Source organism: Pan paniscus, chromosome 6 (assembly GCF_029289425.2).
Source record: "Pan paniscus chromosome 6, NHGRI_mPanPan1-v2.0_pri, whole genome shotgun sequence".
NCBI classification, from domain to species: domain Eukaryota; kingdom Metazoa; phylum Chordata; class Mammalia; order Primates; family Hominidae; genus Pan; species Pan paniscus.
Genome location: NC_073255.2, coordinates 11,212,901 through 11,230,326, shown reverse-complemented (window position 1 = coordinate 11,230,326; position 17,426 = coordinate 11,212,901). Strand labels below are relative to the sequence as shown.

General features: G+C 48.0%; 1 protein-coding gene across 3 annotated transcripts in view; it reads right to left on the bottom strand.

Annotated features, from left to right (window-relative positions):
- The window catches only part of DAGLB (diacylglycerol lipase beta), a 39,378-nt gene extending 31,695 nt beyond the window's left edge, over positions 1-7,683 (bottom strand). Inside the window, exons 1-2 of one of the 3 annotated variants that reach the window (XM_034963660.3) lie at positions 6,610-7,683; positions 4,824-4,975 (exon numbers count right to left, since the gene is read on the bottom strand). In XM_034963660.3, coding sequence (XP_034819551.1) covers positions 4,824-4,975; positions 6,610-6,839 — 382 coding nt within the window. In that variant the 5' untranslated portion in view covers positions 6,840-7,683. The remainder of the gene's footprint in view (positions 1-4,823; positions 4,976-6,609) is intronic. The other 2 variants (XM_034963659.3, XM_034963662.2) reach the window with 2 other exon arrangements.
- Positions 7,684-17,426: the final 9,743 nt, after the last annotated feature.

Here is a 17,426-nt window from a genome sequence, read left to right as displayed (position 1 = left end):
CCCAAGCTGGAGTGCAGTGGCGCGATCTCGGCTCACTGCAAGCTCCGCCTCCCAGGTTCATGCCATTCTCCTGGCTCAGCCTCCCAAGTAGCTGGGACTACAGGCAGCTGCCACCACGCCTGGCTAATTTTTTGTACTTTTTAGTAGAGACGGGGTTTCACCATGTTAGCCAGGATGGTCTCAATCTCCTCACCTCGTGATTCGCCCGCCTCAGCCTCCCAAAGTGCTGGGATTACAGGCGTGAGCCACCGCGCCCGGCCACAAACTGACAATTAAACAAACATTTTTTTCTTTTTTTTTTTTTTGAGACAGAGTCTCACTCTGTTGTCCAGGCTGGAGTGCAATGGCGCGATCTCGGCTCACTGCAACCTCCGCCTCCCGAGTTCAAGCGATTCTCCTGCCTCAGCCTCCCGAGTAGGTGCGACTACAGGGGCCCGCCGCCACGCCCAGCTAATTTTTTGTATTTTTAGAAGAGACGGGGTTTCACCGTGTTAGTCAGGATGGTCTTGATCTCCTGCCCTCATGATCCACCCGCCTCAGCCTCCCAGAGTGCTGGAATTACAGGTGTAAGCCACCGCGCCTGGCCTTCAATACATATTTTTAATAAGGCATATGATGTTATGTGTAACAAACTGACAATTAAACGAACATGTTTTTATAAAATACTGTTTTCAGTTTGGCTGGGATATCTCTAGCCACAAGTTACAGAAAATTCAACTCAAACTGGCTGAAAAGCAGGAAGGGCCACAATGACTCGAGGGACTGAGTGCAGAAGCAAGACGGCATCGGGGCTGCCCTGACCGAGACAAGCCTCCATCTCCTTGTGCTTCTCCCAGCTCTCCCCTGCTCTGTATGTCAGCTTGCCTTGCGCTGTGAGTGGAGACACAGCTTCAGCCAGGAGAGCGACGATAAATGGCTTTTGGATCCTTCCTAGAGGGGCAAGGAAGCACTTCCCCAGAACCTTCCACCAAACTCTCCCTGACTCTCACTGGGCCAAACTGGGTCATGTGTCCATTCCTGAACCAATCACCGATACGTGAGCCCGGCCTAGGGTCTGCTTCTCTGACGCATACTTGGTATGTGTGGGATGGGGGCAAAACAAAACGGGGTTCTGTTTGGAGGAGGCTGTGGGATAGACAACCCAGAACACTCCGACAACCCACAGATGACTTCTGAGCTCTGACCACAAGTACATGATGATGCAAGCATTGTACGAGTGTCTAGGAGGAGGGAACGGAGTGAATATGAGCATCCCTCACAGGGAGGTAAAGACGTCCCAACACCAAAAATATCTCAACACAAACAAACATGTAAGGGGAAAAAAAAAAGTACACCGACTGCTTCCACTCTGATCCTGCTATTACAGCCACAAACTCAGTGGTCTAACCAGAATGTGAGATGAACAAAAAAGGGCAAATAAGTTAGATAATGCTGTATCTGAAATGACACCAGTCTCAATACTTCACCTTCAATAAGAAGCTTCCCAGCGCTGAAGCCACACTGTACACATGGTTTCTTTCTTTCCTTAAGCATCTGGCACCAATGACAGCCTACATTTGGGGGCCAACACAAACGTGGAGCCTCCATCAATCCAGCCTCCTTGCGTGGATGTTTCTAGAGGCATACTAAAATACACAGAGCTAGCTGGGTGCGGTGGCTCACACCTGTAATACCAGCACTTTGGGAGGATGAGGTGGGTGGATCAGCTAAGGTCAGGAGTTCGAGACCAGCCTGGCCAACATGGTTCAACTTTGTCTCTACTAGACCAGGTGCAGTGGCTCACGGCTATAATCCCAGCACTTTGGGAGGCTGAGGTGGGCGGATCACGAGGTCAAGAGATGGAGACCATCCTGGCTAACACAGTGAAACCCCGTCTCTTCTAAAAATACAAAAAAAAAAAAAAAAAAAAAAGCCAGGCACGGTGGCGGGCGCCTGTAGTCCCAGCTACTTGGGAGGCTGAGGCAGGAGAATGGCGTGAACCCGGGAGGCAGAGCTTACAGTGAGCCAAGATAGAGATAGTGCCACTGCAGTCCAGCCTGGGTGAAAGAGCGAGACTCCATCCGGAAAAAAAAAACAAAAAACAAACAAAAAACAAACAAAACAAACAAAAAACTTTGTCTCTACTAAAAATAAAAAAAAAAGAAAAGAAACTTTGTCTCTACTAAAAATACAAAAAAATTAGCTGGGTGTGGTGGCACGTGCCTGTAATCTCAGCTAGTTGGGAGGCTGAGGCAGAATTGTTTGAATCTGGGAGGCAGAGGTTGGTTGCAGTGAGCTGAGATTACGCCATTGCAGTCCAGCCCTGGGCAACAAGGGCAAAACTCTGTCTCAAAAGAAAAAAGTAAAATAAAGTACACAGAGCTCTGTTTTCTATGTTACTGTGGTAATCAGGCACATGCCACTCTTGCTGGTCATCCCAAACCCTAAGGTCTTTTTCTCATGAAAGATGTTGCTGCTAACATTTCTACCCTCTACATTGCTCCTATGAGCTAACACCTTTTACATTTCAGTCCTTCATTCCAAACTGTCAAGATCTTGATGCCGTCACTCACTGTATCACCAGCGCCTCCCAGTGCACCTCACCACCAGCATATATCTGATATGCATACCTCGTCCATCCCAATTCAAGCAGTGACAAAAGACTAAAACATGGCGGATGGTGGCATGTCACACAGCCCTGCCTCTGACCAATGAATCGTTTCTATGAATGCATTCCTTTATTAGTCACCACAGTGCTCACATCATCCTATGAAGCAGAGGAATCCAACAGGGAAGGTTTCCAACACTTCTGGAGACATTCTCAGATAAATGGTTATCTACAGAAAACTGTAACACATATAAAAAAAAATGAAGAATAGGTGATCAGACGCGCTGGTTCACCCCTGTAATCCTAGCATTTTGGGAGACCGAGACGAGAGGATCACCTGAGCCCAGGAGTTCAAGATCAGTCTAAGCTATACAGCAAGACCCTGTCTCTACAAAAAATAAAAATAAAAAAAATTAGCCAGGTATGGTGGCACGTGCCTGTACTTCCAGCTACTTGGGGGTTGAGAAGAGAGGATTGCTTGAGCCCAGGTATTTGAGGCTGCAGTGAGCTATGATTGCGCCACTGCACTCTAGCCTGGGCAACAGAGCAAGACACTGTCTCTAACAACAACAAAATAGTTGTAACCCTCACAATGTAAAAATAAAAGGGACCAGGCGCGGTGACTCACACTTGTAATCCTAGCACTTTGGGAGGTCGAAGCGGGTGGATCACTTGAGGTCAGGAGATCGAGACAAGCCTGACCAACATGGTAAAACCGCATCTCTACTAAAAATACAAAAATTAGCCAGGCGTGGTAGCGGGTGCCTGTAATCCCAGCTACATGGGAGGCTGAGGCACAAGAATCACTTGAACCCAGGAGACGGAGGCTGCAGTGAGCAGAGAGCACGCCACTGCACTCCAGCCTGCGCAGCGGAGGGAGACTCTATCTCAAAAAATAAAAATAAAAAATAAAAGGATCAATAGCCTAGTCTAAAATTGGGCAAAAGATCTGAACAGACATTTCCACAAAAATGATACACAAATGAGCAATAAGCAAATGAAAGGATGCTCAACATCATTAGTCACCAAAGAAATGTTCCTCAAAGCCATGAGACAAAAAACAAATGGCCTGTGGCCCCAGCTATTCGGGAGGCTGAGGCAGGAGAATCACTTGAACCCGGGAGGCAGAGGTTACAGTGAGCCGAGATTGCGCCATGGCACTCCAGCCTGGGTGACAGAGTGTGACTCCGTCTCAAAAAAACAAAACAAAACAAAACAAAATCATGAGCTACCACTTCACATTCACTAGGATGGCTATAATTAACAAGTCATATAATAAGAGTGTTGGGCAATTAGAACCCTTATACACTGCTGGTGGGAATGTAAAATGGTACAGCTGCTTGGAAAAGTCTGGCAGTTCCTCAAACGGTTTCACAGAGCATTAACACATGATCCAGCAATTCACTCCTAGGTACACACTCAAGAGAAATGAAAACATGTCTGTATAAACACTTGTATGCGAATGTTCATAGCTGCACTATTCGTAATAGGTGAAAAATGGAAACAATCCAAATGCCTACCAAATGGCAAAGGGATAAATAAAATGTGGTCCATTCATTCGATGCTCTTATTCAGCCATAAAAATGAAGTACTGATACATGCTAAAACATGGATGAACCTTGAAGACATTATGCTAAGTTTAAGAAACCAGACCAAAAGGCCACACAGTGAATTAATTCCACTTATATGATGTCCACAATAGGCAAATGTACACAGACAGAAAGCAAATTAGTGAATGCTTAGGGTTGGGAGAGTTTGGGGAAAATGAGGAGTGACTGCTAATGGGTATGGGATCTCTTTCTTTCCGTTTTGTGACAGAGTCTCCACTCTGTCACTCAGGCTGGAGTACGGTGGCATGATCTCAGCTCCCTAGCAGCTGGGATTACAAGCATGCACCAACATAATTTTCTCTATTTTTAGTAGAGACGTAGAGATGGGGTTCCACTGTGTTGGCCAGGCTAGTCTCATGCTCCTGGCCTCAAGCGATCCACCCACCTCGGCTTCCCAAAGTGCTGGGATTACAGGTGTGAGCCACTGTGTCCCGCCTGGTACAGGATTTCTTTCAGGAGTGAAGAAAATGGTATAAACTTGATGATGGTGATGGCTGCACAACTCTGTGATTATATTAAAAACTGTTGAATTGGAAAGTTTACAGAAGTGAATTGTATGGTATGTGAATTATATCTCAATAAAGCTATAAAAAAATAGGTATCAAATAGAAAAGGCTACTTTTTACCTCTCATGCTGACACACATGATGGCTGACACAGTACATATGACAACTGCCAGGAGAATCATGAGGACGATCAAGTAACTGCTGAGCAAGGCTCCACCAGCACAGTCCAGCTTCCCTCTGTGCATGAGATACAACGTCAGAATGCCAATCCACCTGGCAAAAAAAAAAGGGAAGGGTCAGAAATGAAATCCAAGGAGCTGCTGTGTAGAACATGATACAAAGAAATAAAAGGGGACCGGGCGCGGTGGCTCACACCTGTAATCACAGCACTTTGGGAGGCTGAGGTGGGCGGATCACAAGGTCAGGAGATCGAGACCATCCTGATCAACATGGTGAAACCCTGTCTCTATGAAAAATACAAAAAAAAATAGCTGGGCGTAGTGGTGCGCGCCTGTGGTCCCAGCTACTCGAGAGGCTGAGACAGGAGAATTGCTTGAACCTGGGACGTGGAGGTGGCAGTGAGCCGAGATCGTGCCACTGCACTCCAGCCTGGGCAACGACATGAGACTCTGTCTCAAAAAAAAAAAAAAAAAAAAAAGAAAGAAAAAAGAAATAAAAGGAGTTAATATTTTCCAAAACAAGGCAAGGTTCACTTTGGAATATAATTTTCTTTTTGTAGAGACAGGGTCTTGCTATGTTGCCCAGACTGGTCTTGAACTCCTGGCTTCAAGTGATCTTCCTGCCTTGGCCTCCCAAAGTGCTGGGATTACAGGCATGAATCACTGCACCTGGCCTGGAATATAATTGCCAACAATAAAAGATCTAGGCCCGGCACGGCGGCTCACGTCTGTAATCCTAGCACTTTGGGAGGCCAAGGCAGGAGGATCACTTGAGCACAAGAGTTGGACACTAGCCTGGGCAACACGGTGAGACTCCATCTCTACAAAAAATAGAAAAAGTTAGCTGGGCGTGGTGGCACGAGTCTGTGGTCCCAGCTACTTGGAAGAGTGAAGTGGGAAGATCGCTTGAGCCCAGGAGGTTGAGGCTGCAGTGAGTGGTGATCGCACCACTGCACTCCCGCCTGGGTAGTAGAGTGAGACCCTGTCTCAAAAAAAATAAAAAGAAAAGGGGTCTCACTATGTTGCCCAGGTTGGTCTCAAACTCCTGCCCTCATGCAATCCTCCCGTCTCAGCCTCTCAATGTGCTGAGATAACAGGCGTGAGCCGTGGCGCCCAGCCAAGAATCTACTTTTGCATAACAATGATTCATTCCCTGCACAGATCCTCTGGGAACAGACTTCAGGTACCAATGCCACTTCCCACTGATTCCACACTTTGAAAGACAACAGCGTTGTATGTTGAGCCTGTCTCCTTCTCACGAAATGCAGCCACAACCGGCTCGGTATTTTTTCCTATCCTTCGTGTTGCAGATTGAAGTGCCTCGTACAAAGGGAAGGAAGGGCACAAGTGGCTGCTCCCGCCTCAAGAAAGGAGACCTCGAGGCCAAGGCTTTTGCCGGCGGTAACACCCTCGTGGCACCCCAGGGCCAGGTCTCGGCGCTGCACACAAAGGGGTGCTCGCGTCCTGCTGCGCGGACTTCCAGACCCCCTGTTTGTCCCCCGGGTCCAGCCCACACACTCTGGGGGCTTCGGTTTGTCATCCGTCAAATGGACACAGCACCACTGCCCACCTGTTCGGGCGGTGGTGAGAACTCGATAAGAGGATGCGTGGCCAGCGCTGGGACCGCGACAGTGCTTGGGAAGCCACTTCTGTCACCGTCTCAAGGGACAGCTCGCCCCCCGCTCCCTCCCCGGTGGGCTCCACCGCCCCCGTAGCCGCCGTCCTTACCACAGCACTCGCACGACCAGCTCGAAGAACCCTGGGAAGACCAAGTCGTCGCTGGCGATGGCCCAGCGCCGGCCGAAGAGTACCATCCCCGGCATGGCGAAGGTCCCGTAGCTCGCACTCAGGAGAAACCCCGCGCGCCGTTCACCGAGAACAGACCAGCACCCTCCGGACGCCGCCACCAAATTATCTGCGCTCAAGCGCAAACGCAGCGAGGGCGGGGACCTGCGCATGCTCACGCTGAGGCCGAGATCGGCGCAAGCGCACTGAGCCCTACACCGCCTCTTCCGCCGGCGCTGTCTGCGCCTGCGCAGAAACGCTGATCCGGAAGGCGCTGGCTGAGTCGATTGCAGGTCTGCCGGTCGGTGAAATCCGTTCTGGTATTTTCTTTTTCTTTTTCGTGAAAAGTGCAGTGATATCCGTTCTGGTGATATTTCCTTTTCCTTCTTTGTGGTTTTTTTTTTTTTTTTTGGTGACGGAGTCTCGCTCTGTTCCCAGGCTGGAGTGCAGTGGGTGTGATCTCGGCTCACTGCATCCTTCGCCTCCCGGGCTCAAGCGATTCACCTGCCTCAGGCTCTGGTGTAGCTGTGATTACAGGAGCGCGCCACCACGGCTAATTTTTGTATTTTTAGTAGAGACGAAGTTTCACCATGTTGGCCAGGCTGGTCTCGAACCCCTGACCTCAAGTGATTCGCCCGCCTGGGCCTCCCAAAGTGCTAGGATTACAGGCGTGAACCACCGCGCCCGGCCCTGTTTGTCTGTTTGTTTAAGGCGGCGTATGGCTCTGTCGTTCAGGGTGGAGTGCAGTGGCGCAATCATGACTCACTGCAGCCTTGAACTCCTGAATGCCGCCTTGAATTCCTGGATTCCAGCGACTCTCCCACCTCAACCGCCTGAGTAGCTGAGACCAAAGGCACGTGCCACACTCCCGGCTAATTTATTTTTATTTATTTATTTATTTATTTATTTATTTATTTTGAGACAGAGTTTTGCTCTTGTTGCCCCAGGCTGGAGTGCAATGGCGCGATCTTGGTTCACCACAACCTCCATCTCCTGGGTTCAAGCGATTCTCCTGCCTCAGCCTCCTGAGTAGCTGGGATTACAGGCATGTGTCACCATGCCCAGCTAATTTTGTATTTTTAGTAGAGATGGGGTTTCTCCATAAATTTTCTTATTTTTTGTAGAGACGGGAGTCTCACTCTGTTGCCCAGGCCGGTCTTGAACTCCTGGCCTCAAACCGTCCTCCCGCCGCAGCCTCCCAAAGTGCTGGTATTACAGGCGTGAGCCACTACACCTGACCGAAATTTTCATTTTATAAGGAGGGACTCTTCAGGCCTGGAGGAATTAACTAGCCTAGAGACCCAGGCTGTCAATGGCAGGTGTGGGACTCATATCCCGGTCTGTGAGACTTGCAAGCATGGGACAACATTGCTTCCATCTGTGCCCCTTGCTGTAAGGAGCCCGTGTTAGGAACCCCTTGAGTTCAGGGTCTGAAACCACCCTGCAGCTGGCGGGGTGGGGTCTGAGCGCTTTTCAGTACCCCCACTGCCCCACCCTGGTCTGAGCCACCTTCATCTCCTGCCTGGGCTCATCACCCCACTGTGCTTTCTCATTCTGCTGTGCCCTCTTCAGCAGCCAGGGTGACTTTGTGAACCTTCAGATAAAGCCTGCACCCTGCCTGGGACTTTGCAAGGCTGCACTTTGTGCATAAAATTACATTCCAGGCCAGGCGCGGTGCCTCACGCCTGTAATCCCAACACTTTGGGAGGCTAAGGTGGGCGAATCACGAGGTCAGGAGGAGATTGAGACCATCTTAGCCAACATGGTGAAACCTCGTCTCTACTAAAATTAAAAAAAAAAAAGTTAGCCAGGTGTGGTGGCACGCACCTGTAGTCCTGGCTACTTGGGAGGCTGAGGCAGGGGAATCGCTTGAACCTGGGAGGCGGAGGTTGCAGTGAGCCAAGATCGCGCACTGCACTCTAGCCTGGCAACAGAGCAAGACTCCGTCTCAAAAAAAAAAAAAATTACACTCCAGCCCCTGGCAAAGGCCGTTCCCTGGTAGTCACACATCAAAAGTTTGTAAGGGCTCATTTATCTGTCTCCCTGGTTACTATTTGCCTCTATCACCCACCCCACTGCCTGCCGCCTTTTCCCCCTCTGAAAAGACATCAGGGTCATTTTTGCTCCAGGGGTTCTACATTCTGTTTCCTCTGCCAGGAATAGTCCTCCTGCAGGTTTTCTGTTACTGGATGGAAAGTCTTGGCTGTGAGTTGGTCAGGGGCTTGCGCGTTGAACCGAGAATTGCAACACAAGGCCGGGCACGGTGACTCACGCCTGTAATCTCAGCACTTTGGGGAGGCTGAGGCGGGTGGATCACCTGAGGTCAGGGGTTCAAGACCAGCCTGGCCAACATGGCGAAACCCTGTCTCTACTGAAAATACAAAAACTAGGCCAGGCACGGTGGCTCATGCCTGTAATCCCAACACTTTGGGAGGCTGAGGCAGGAGGATCACCTGAAGTCAGGAGTTCAAGACCAGCCTGGCCAACATGGCGAAACCCCGTCTCTCCTAAAAATTAGCTGGATGTGGTGGCACATGCCTGTAATCCCAGCTACTCGGGAGGCTGAGGCAGGAGAATTGCTTGAACCCGGGAGATGGAGGTTGCAGTGACCCAAAATCACACCACTGCACTCCAGCCTGGGCAACAAGAGCAAAACTCCATCTCAAAAATAATAAATAAATAAAAATTGCAACAAAAACCCCACAAAGCAACAACAACAACAACAAAAAACAAATCAACAAAAGACAAACAAATGGAGTAAAAAGCACAGATTGATTGACACGAAGTTCAAGAGACCACACAGCTCAAGAGACCCCTCAATTAGGGTCTTCATTAAGCAGAAAGAATGTGGTTAACACTCATGGCTGAAGTGGAAACTTCTGTCTTGTTATCACAGAAGTGCAGATGTGGCCTCTATGCTGCCTTATCTTGCCCAGAACTGGCTGCACCTGCTCATCTTTTGCTTATGCCTTAACCCTTGTTAACCATTGATTACCCTCATTCCTGATTCTCCTGCCTCATTTCCTTTTTTTTTTTTTTTTGAGATGGAGTCTTGTTCTGTCGCCTAGGTGGGAGTGCCATGGCGCGATCTGAGTTCTGCAACCTCAGCCTTCTGAGTTCAAGTGATTCTCCTGCCTCAGCATTCTGAGTAGCTGGGATTATAGGCATATGCCACCATGCACAGCTAATTTTTGTATTTTTAGTAGAGACAGGGTTTTGCCATGTTGGCCTTGGCTGGTCTCGAACTCCTGACCTCAAGTGATCCGCCCACCTCAGCTTCCCAAAGTACTGGGATTACAGGCGTGAGCCACCGCACCCAGCCTCTCCTGCCTCTTTTTTTTGTTTTTGTTTTTTTTTGTTTTTTTTTGAGACGGAGTCTCGCTCTGTCGCCAGGCTGGAGTGTAGGGCGCAATCTCGGCTCACTGCAACCCCCGCCTCCTGGGTTCAAGCGATTCTTCTGCCTCAGCCTCCCTAGTAGCTGGGACTATAGGCATGGGCCACCACGCCCGGCTAATTTTTGTATTTTTAGCAGAGACGGATTTCACCATGTTGGCCAAGACGGTTTCGATCTCTTGACCTCGTGATCCACCCGCCTCGGGCTCCCAAAGTGCTGGGATTACAGGCATAAACCACCGTGGCCGGCCTGATTTTTGTATTTTTAGTAGAGACAGGGTTTCGCCATGTTGCCCAGGCTGGTCTTGAACCCCAGACCTCAAGTGATCCGCCCACCTCGGCCTCCCAAGGTGCTGGGATTACAGGTGTGAGCCATGGTGCCCCGCTCCTGCCTCATTTCTATCTCTCACTTCATTCAGGCCTCAGCTCAAGTGTCACTGCATCAAAGAGGCCTTCCCTGACCACCTTAGCTAAAACAGCAAAACTGTCAGTCTCTGTTCCTTACGCTGCTTTAGTTTCCTTCATGGCACATAATGAGCCCCTGACATTACATCATGTTTATTATCTCTTACCTCCTCCCTTAAAAGTGTAAGTTTCACGAGCAGAGGCACCTTGTCCATCTTATTCACTCCTATGAATGTAATAGAGCACATTCTAGGCATTCTTAAATTCTCAATGAATGAATAACTGATTATGTGTAGAGTAAGTGGGGCCAGGCACAGTGGCTGACGCCTGTAATTCCAGCACTTTTGGGAGGCCGAGGCAGGCGGATCACTTGAGGTCAGGAGTTCGAGAACAGCCTGGCCAACATGGTGAAACTCCATCTCTACTGAAAATACAAAAATTAGGTGGGCGTGGTGGCACGTGCCTGTAATCCCAGCTGCTCGGGAGGCTGGGGCAGGAGAATCAATTGAACCTGGGAGGCAGAGGTTGCAGTGAGCTGAGATCACGCCACTGCACTCCAGCCTGGGCGACAGAGCAAGACTTTGTCTCAAAAAAAAAAAAAAAAAAAAGAGTAAGTAGAAGGAATGAGAGGCAGGGGTGGGGCTGGAGCGGTATGGCAGGGCTTGGGAAGGAGAAGATGGAAGTCAGAGAACAGTACCAGGAAATTAATGTTAACATTGCAACATCAGCCAGGTGGCAAGCTGGCTTGAGGCTGAGACCAGCCTGGGCAACATAGCGAGACCCTGTCTCTTAAAAGAAAAAGTAAAAACATTGCAAGATCTGTACCAAAAGTTTCAGAATAAATGAAACTAATAATAATAAAAGTAAAATACAAGCTTGCAAGGTCTGTGAGCAAATATATTTTTAGACAAGGGTATTTCATTGGGCTGATGAAAATTGTGGGCATTGACCAGGTGCGGTGGCTCACACCTGTAATCCCAGCACTCTGGGAGGTGGACAGATCACTTGAGGTCAGGTGTTCGAAACCAGCCTAGCCAACATGGTGAAACCCTATCTCTACTAAAATACAAAAATTAGCCGGGCATGGTGGCACAGGCACCTGTAGTCCCAGCTACTCGGGGGGCTGAGGCAGGAGAATCACTTGAGCCTGGGAGTCAGAGGTTGCAGTGAGCTGAGATCGTGCCACTGCACTCCAGCCTGGGCGACAGTGCAAGACTGTCTCCAAAAAAAAAAAAAAAAAAAAAAAAAAAAAAAAAGCATCTGTGACAGGCTATCTGGAAATCTGGAATTATAGTAAAGAGTATTATATGTCATCATTATTATTTGTGTAATAAATTATCTGCTACACATCTATGCAGCACAGTGTTATCACAACAGGTCTGGGGGGGTATGCACATTCTAAAGAAAGGATTGGCTCTTGACCAGCTCCTAAAACATAACTTCTGAGCCCTTAGAATATTCTACTTGATAGGAGTGTATTTGTATATCTCAGGCCTTGGGCAACATCTAGTAGTTTATGCTAACAGTGGGTTGGTGGTGGCAGCCTTGCGCCATGCTGTATTAGGTTAACCTCTGGGTGGGCGGCTGGAGACTGAGTAGGTAAGGTGAGTCACACAGATGCTCCATGCTTACATGACTGAGCCTAATAAAATCCCTTGGACACCCAGGCTCAGGGAAGCTTCCCTAGTTGGACATACTTTATGCAAGTTGTCACACATTGTTGCTGGGCAAATTAAGGATATATATATGACTCCACTGTGAAAGGAAGCTTATGCCTGGCGTCTCCCAGACACTGCCCTATGCACCTTTTCCTTTGCTGATTTGAATCCATATCCATTCACTGTAATAAGCTACAACCATAAGTATGACAGCCTTTCTGAGCCTGAGTGCTTCTAGCAAATCATAGAACGTGGCCGGGCTCAGTAGCTCACTTCTGTGATCCCAGCAGTTTGGGAGGCCGAGGCAGGTAGATCACTTGAAGTCGGGAGTTTGAGACCAGCCTGACCAACATGGTGATACTAAAAATATAAAAATTAGCCAGGCGTGGTGCCATGCACCTGTAATCCCAGGTACTTGGGAGGCTGAGGCAGGAAAATCCCTTGAACCCAGGAGGTAGAGGTTGCAGTGAGCCGAGATTGCAGTTGCACTCCAGCCTGGGTGACAGAGAGAGACTCTGTCTCAAAAAAAAAAAAAAAAAAAAAAATCACTCAACTTGAAGGTGGTTTGGGGGATCTCCAACACAACATTCTTTGAATCAGTAAAATGTACAATAAATGTATGTGTATGGGCCGGGCACGGTGGCTCACGCCTGTAATCCCAGCAATTTGGGAGGCCGAGGCGGATAGGGCACAAGGTCAAAAGATCCAGACCATCTCGGCCAACATGGTGAAACCCCGTCTCTACTAAAAATACAAAAATTAGCTGGGCGTGGTGGTGCACACCCGTAGTCCCAGCTACTCAGGAGGCTGAGGCAGGGAGGTCGCTGACCCTGGGAGGCAGAGGTTGCAATGAGCCGAGATTGCACCCTGCACTCCAGCCTGGCGACAGAGTGAGACTCCAACTCAAAAAAAAAAAAAAAAAAGTATGTATATATGTGCATATATTAGTTTTTTTGATGGGTTAGTTACTAAATACCACCACAGCACGCACTACTATATACTCTAAAAGCCTGGCTGTTGCTGGTGAGTTTTAAGCCTTTAGTTATAAAAGTGGGCCAGGCTGAGCATGGTGACTCACACCTGTAATCCCAGCATTTTGGGAGGCTGAGGCGGGAGGATCACTTGAGCCCGGGAGTTGGAGACCAGCCTGGGTAACATAGTGAGACCTCCGTCTCTACAAGAAATTTAAGAATTGGCCAGGTGTCTTGGCATGGGCCTGTAGTCCTAAGTACTCAGAAGGCTGTGGTGGGAGGATTGCTTGAGCCCAGGAGTTAAAGGAGTTAAAGACTGCAGTGAGCTATGATGGCACCACTGCCCCCTAGCCTGGGCAACAGAGAGAGACCCTCTCTCCAAAAAAAAAAAAAAAAAAAGGAAAGAAAGAAAAAAAGTGATAATCTGCTTCTGCTACGTGCAGACTTTGGATGTGCTTCAAATTGACAAACCATAAAAAATATGTTTTTGGTTTTGTTTTTTTTTTTTTTTTTGCTGGACACCATTGATCAGAGATAAAAAGATGTTTTTGAGACAGGAAAATTTGAACATAGACTGTTAGATGATATTTAAGAATTACTAGCCAGGGGCGGTGGCTCACGCCTGTAATCCCAGCACTTTGGGAGGCCGAGGCGGGCAGATCACGAGGTCAGGAGATCAGGACAACCCTGGCTAGCACGGTGAAACCCCATCTCTACTAAAAAAAATAGAAAAAAGTAGCCGGGCTTGCTGGGGGGGCGCCTGTAGTCCCAGCTACTCGGGAGGCTGAGGCAGAAGAATGGTGTGAACCCGGGAGGCAGAGCTTGCAGTGAGCCGAGATGTGCCACTGCACTCCAACCTGGGCGACAGAGCGAGACTCCATCTCAAAAAAAAAAAAAAAAAAAAAAAAAGAATTACTAACTTTGTTGGTGTGATAAAAAGTCTTTATCAACTAGGACTAGAATGTAGTATCTATGGATGAAATATGCCGTCTAGGAGTTTCTTTAAAGTACCCAAGACTGGGCCAGGTGCAGTGGCTCACGCCTGTAATCACAGTACTTTGGGAGGCTGAGGCAGGCGGATCATCTGAGGTCAGGAGTTCGAGACCAGCCTGGCCAACATGAGGAAACCCCATCTCTACTAAAAATACAAAAAACTTAGCCAGGCATGGTTTTGGGCACCTGTAATCCCAGCTACTTGGAAGGCTGAGGCACGAGAATCACTTGAACCTGGGAGGCGGAGGTTGCAGTGAGCTGAGATCCCACCACTGCCCTTCAGCCTGGGCGACAGAGCAAGACTCCATCTGAAAAAAATAAATAAAATAAATAAACTATTTAAAACTTAAGGGTGAGGTAAAACAAGTTCTCTAATTTTATGTATGCATGAAAACAAAGTTTATTTTCAAATGATGCTTGTTCAACTTTGCCTAATCTCTCCGTAATTACATACACACAAACATATCATGATACGTATGTGTGGCATGCAAATATATAACCAAAACGCTGAGCCACCATTAATTCAGTAGTAGGTTGTGCCTATGATCATGTGTATATATATATATATATATTTATATTTATATTTATTTATTTTTTTTGGGGGGGGGCGGGGAGGACGGAGTCTCGTTCTGTTGCCCAGGCTGGAATGCAGTGGTGGATCTCGGCTCACTGCAACCTCTGCCTCCTGGGTTCAAGTGATTCTCTTGCCTCAGCCTCCCGAGTAGGTGGGACTACAGGCGTGTGTCACCATACCAGGCTTATTTTTTGTATTTTTAGTAGAGACAGGTTTTCACTATGTTGGCCAGGCTGGTCTCGAACTCCAGACCTTGTAATCTGCTTGCCTTGGCCTCCCAAAGTGCTGGGATTACAGGCGTGAGCCACTGCTCCTGGCCTCGACTTTTTTTTTTTCTTTTCTTAGGGTCTTACTTTGTCATCCACACTGGAACACAGTGGCCCAATCTCGGCTCACTGTAGCCTCGACTTCCCAAGGTTCAAGTGATCCTCCTGCTTCAGTCTCCTAAGTAGCTGGGACTATAGGTGCACAGCACAACACCTGACTAATTTTTGTATTTTTTGTAGAGACGGGTTTTGCCACGTTGCCCAGGCTGGTCAAATTCCTGAGTTCAAGCGATCCACCCACCTCGTCCTCCCAAACCAAAGTGCTAGGATTACAGGCATGAGCCACCATGCCTGCCAAATCCTTTTTTTTTTTTTTTTTTTTGAGACAGAGTCTCACTCTGTCACCCAGGCTGGAGTGCAGTGGTGCGATCGCAGCTCACTGCAACTTCTGCCTTCTGGGTTCAAACGATTCTCCGACCTCAGCCTCCCGAGTAGCTGGGATTACAGGCACGCACCACCACACCCAGCTATTTTTTTTTTTTTTTTTGTATTTTTAGTAGAGATGGGGTTTCACCATGTTGGACAGGCTGGTCTCAAACTCCTGATCTCTGGTGATCCGTCCGCTTCGGCCTCCCAAAGTGCTGGGATTACAGGCATGAGCCACCATGCCCCGCCTCATGCCTGCCAAATTCTTAAAAGTAATAGTTCTTTTAAAAACAGGATTTGTACTTAGCAATAAGATAATGTTTCTACATAAACTTTTGTTAGTATAAGTAAAGGTATTGTGAACTTAATGTTACAAACAATAACAAAACCCTACAAAACAATTTAATTTCAAAGAAATCTCTTTTGGGAAACTGGTAGTATACAAATTTTATTTTATTTTATTTTTGAGACAGTGTTTCATTCTGTCCTGCAGGCTGGAGTACAGTGGTGTGATCTTGGCTCACTGCAACCTCCACCTCCCAGGCTCAAGCGATCCTCCCACCTCAGCCACCTGAGTAGCTCAGACTATAGGCACGTGCCACCACATCTGGCTAATTTTTTTGCATTTTTAGTAGAGACTGGGTTTTGCCATGTGGCTCAGGCTAGTCTTGAACTCCTGGCCTCAAGCCTCCCAAAGTGCTAGGATTACAGGCATGAGCCACAATTTTTTGCTTCTTTTTTTTCTTTCTTTCTTTTTTTTTTTTCAGACAGAGTCTCCCTCTGTAGCCCAGGCTGGAGTGCAGTGGTGCAATCTCCACTTACTGCAACCTCCATCTCCTGGGTTCAAGCAATTCTCGTGCCTCAGCCTCCTGAGTAGCTGGGATTACAGACGCATGCCACCATGCCTGGCTAATTTTTGTATTTTTAGTAGAGACGGGGTTTCACCATGTCCAGTTTCAGGCTGGTCTGGAACTCCTGGCCTCAAGTGATCCACCCACTTCAGCCTCTCAAAGTGCAGGGATTAAAGGTGTGACCCACTGCGCCCAGCCCACAAATTTTCTTAAGAAGTAAAATTTCGGCTGGGCCCGATGGCTCACGCCTGTAATCCCAGCACTTTGAGAGGCCGAGCAGGCGGATCATGAGGTCAGGAGATTGAGACCATCCTGGCAACGCAGTGAAACCCTGTCTCTACTAAAAATACAAAAAATTAGCCTCACGTGGTGGTATGCGCCTGTAGTCCCAGCTACTCAGGAGGCTGAGGGAGGAGAATCACTTGAACCCGGGAGGCGGAGGTTGCAATGAGCCAAGATCCCACCACTGCACTCCAGCCTGGGCCACAGAGTGAGACTCTGTCTTAAAAAAAAAAAAAAAAAAAACTTTAAGAAACTCTTATTTCCCAGATGAACTATCGAGATCAAAGCACAGCTCTTACAAAAGTGACTCACAATGACTTTTTTGAAATGATGGAAATATTTCAGATACATAGAAGATGCCTGACACCTAAGGGCCCACTGTGTAGATTTAACACAGAATAACATCCTGCCATATTTATCCCATCATGAATTTTGGGGAAAAATAAAATACCCTTAATATTCTTCTTTGCTCGTTCTTTCAGTCAGTTTCAGAATTTGCAAATTACAGAGTATTCTTCATAGCCTTTCTTGGCAGTTTTTTTGTTTTTTGTTTTTGTTTTTGAGACTGAGTCTTGACTCCAGCCCAGGCTGGAGTGCAGTGGCATGATCTCGGCTCACTGCAACCTCTGCCTCCTGAGTTCCAGGGATTCCTCTGCCTCAGCCTCCCAAGTACCTGGGATTACAGGTGTGCACCACCACACCTAGCTAATTTTTGTATTTTTAGTACAGACGAGGTTTCACCATGTTGGCCAGGCTAGTCTTGAACTCCTGATCCCAGGTGATCCGCCCACCTCAGCCTCCCAAAGTGTTGGGATTACAGGCGTCAGCCACCACGCCAGGTGACTCTCACCTTTTAAGTGCCCAAGATGAAACTAGGCAGAGCATTTTATTTTAGTATTATAAAAAAGTGCCCTTGTCATTGCTTAAAAGGATATGTACTA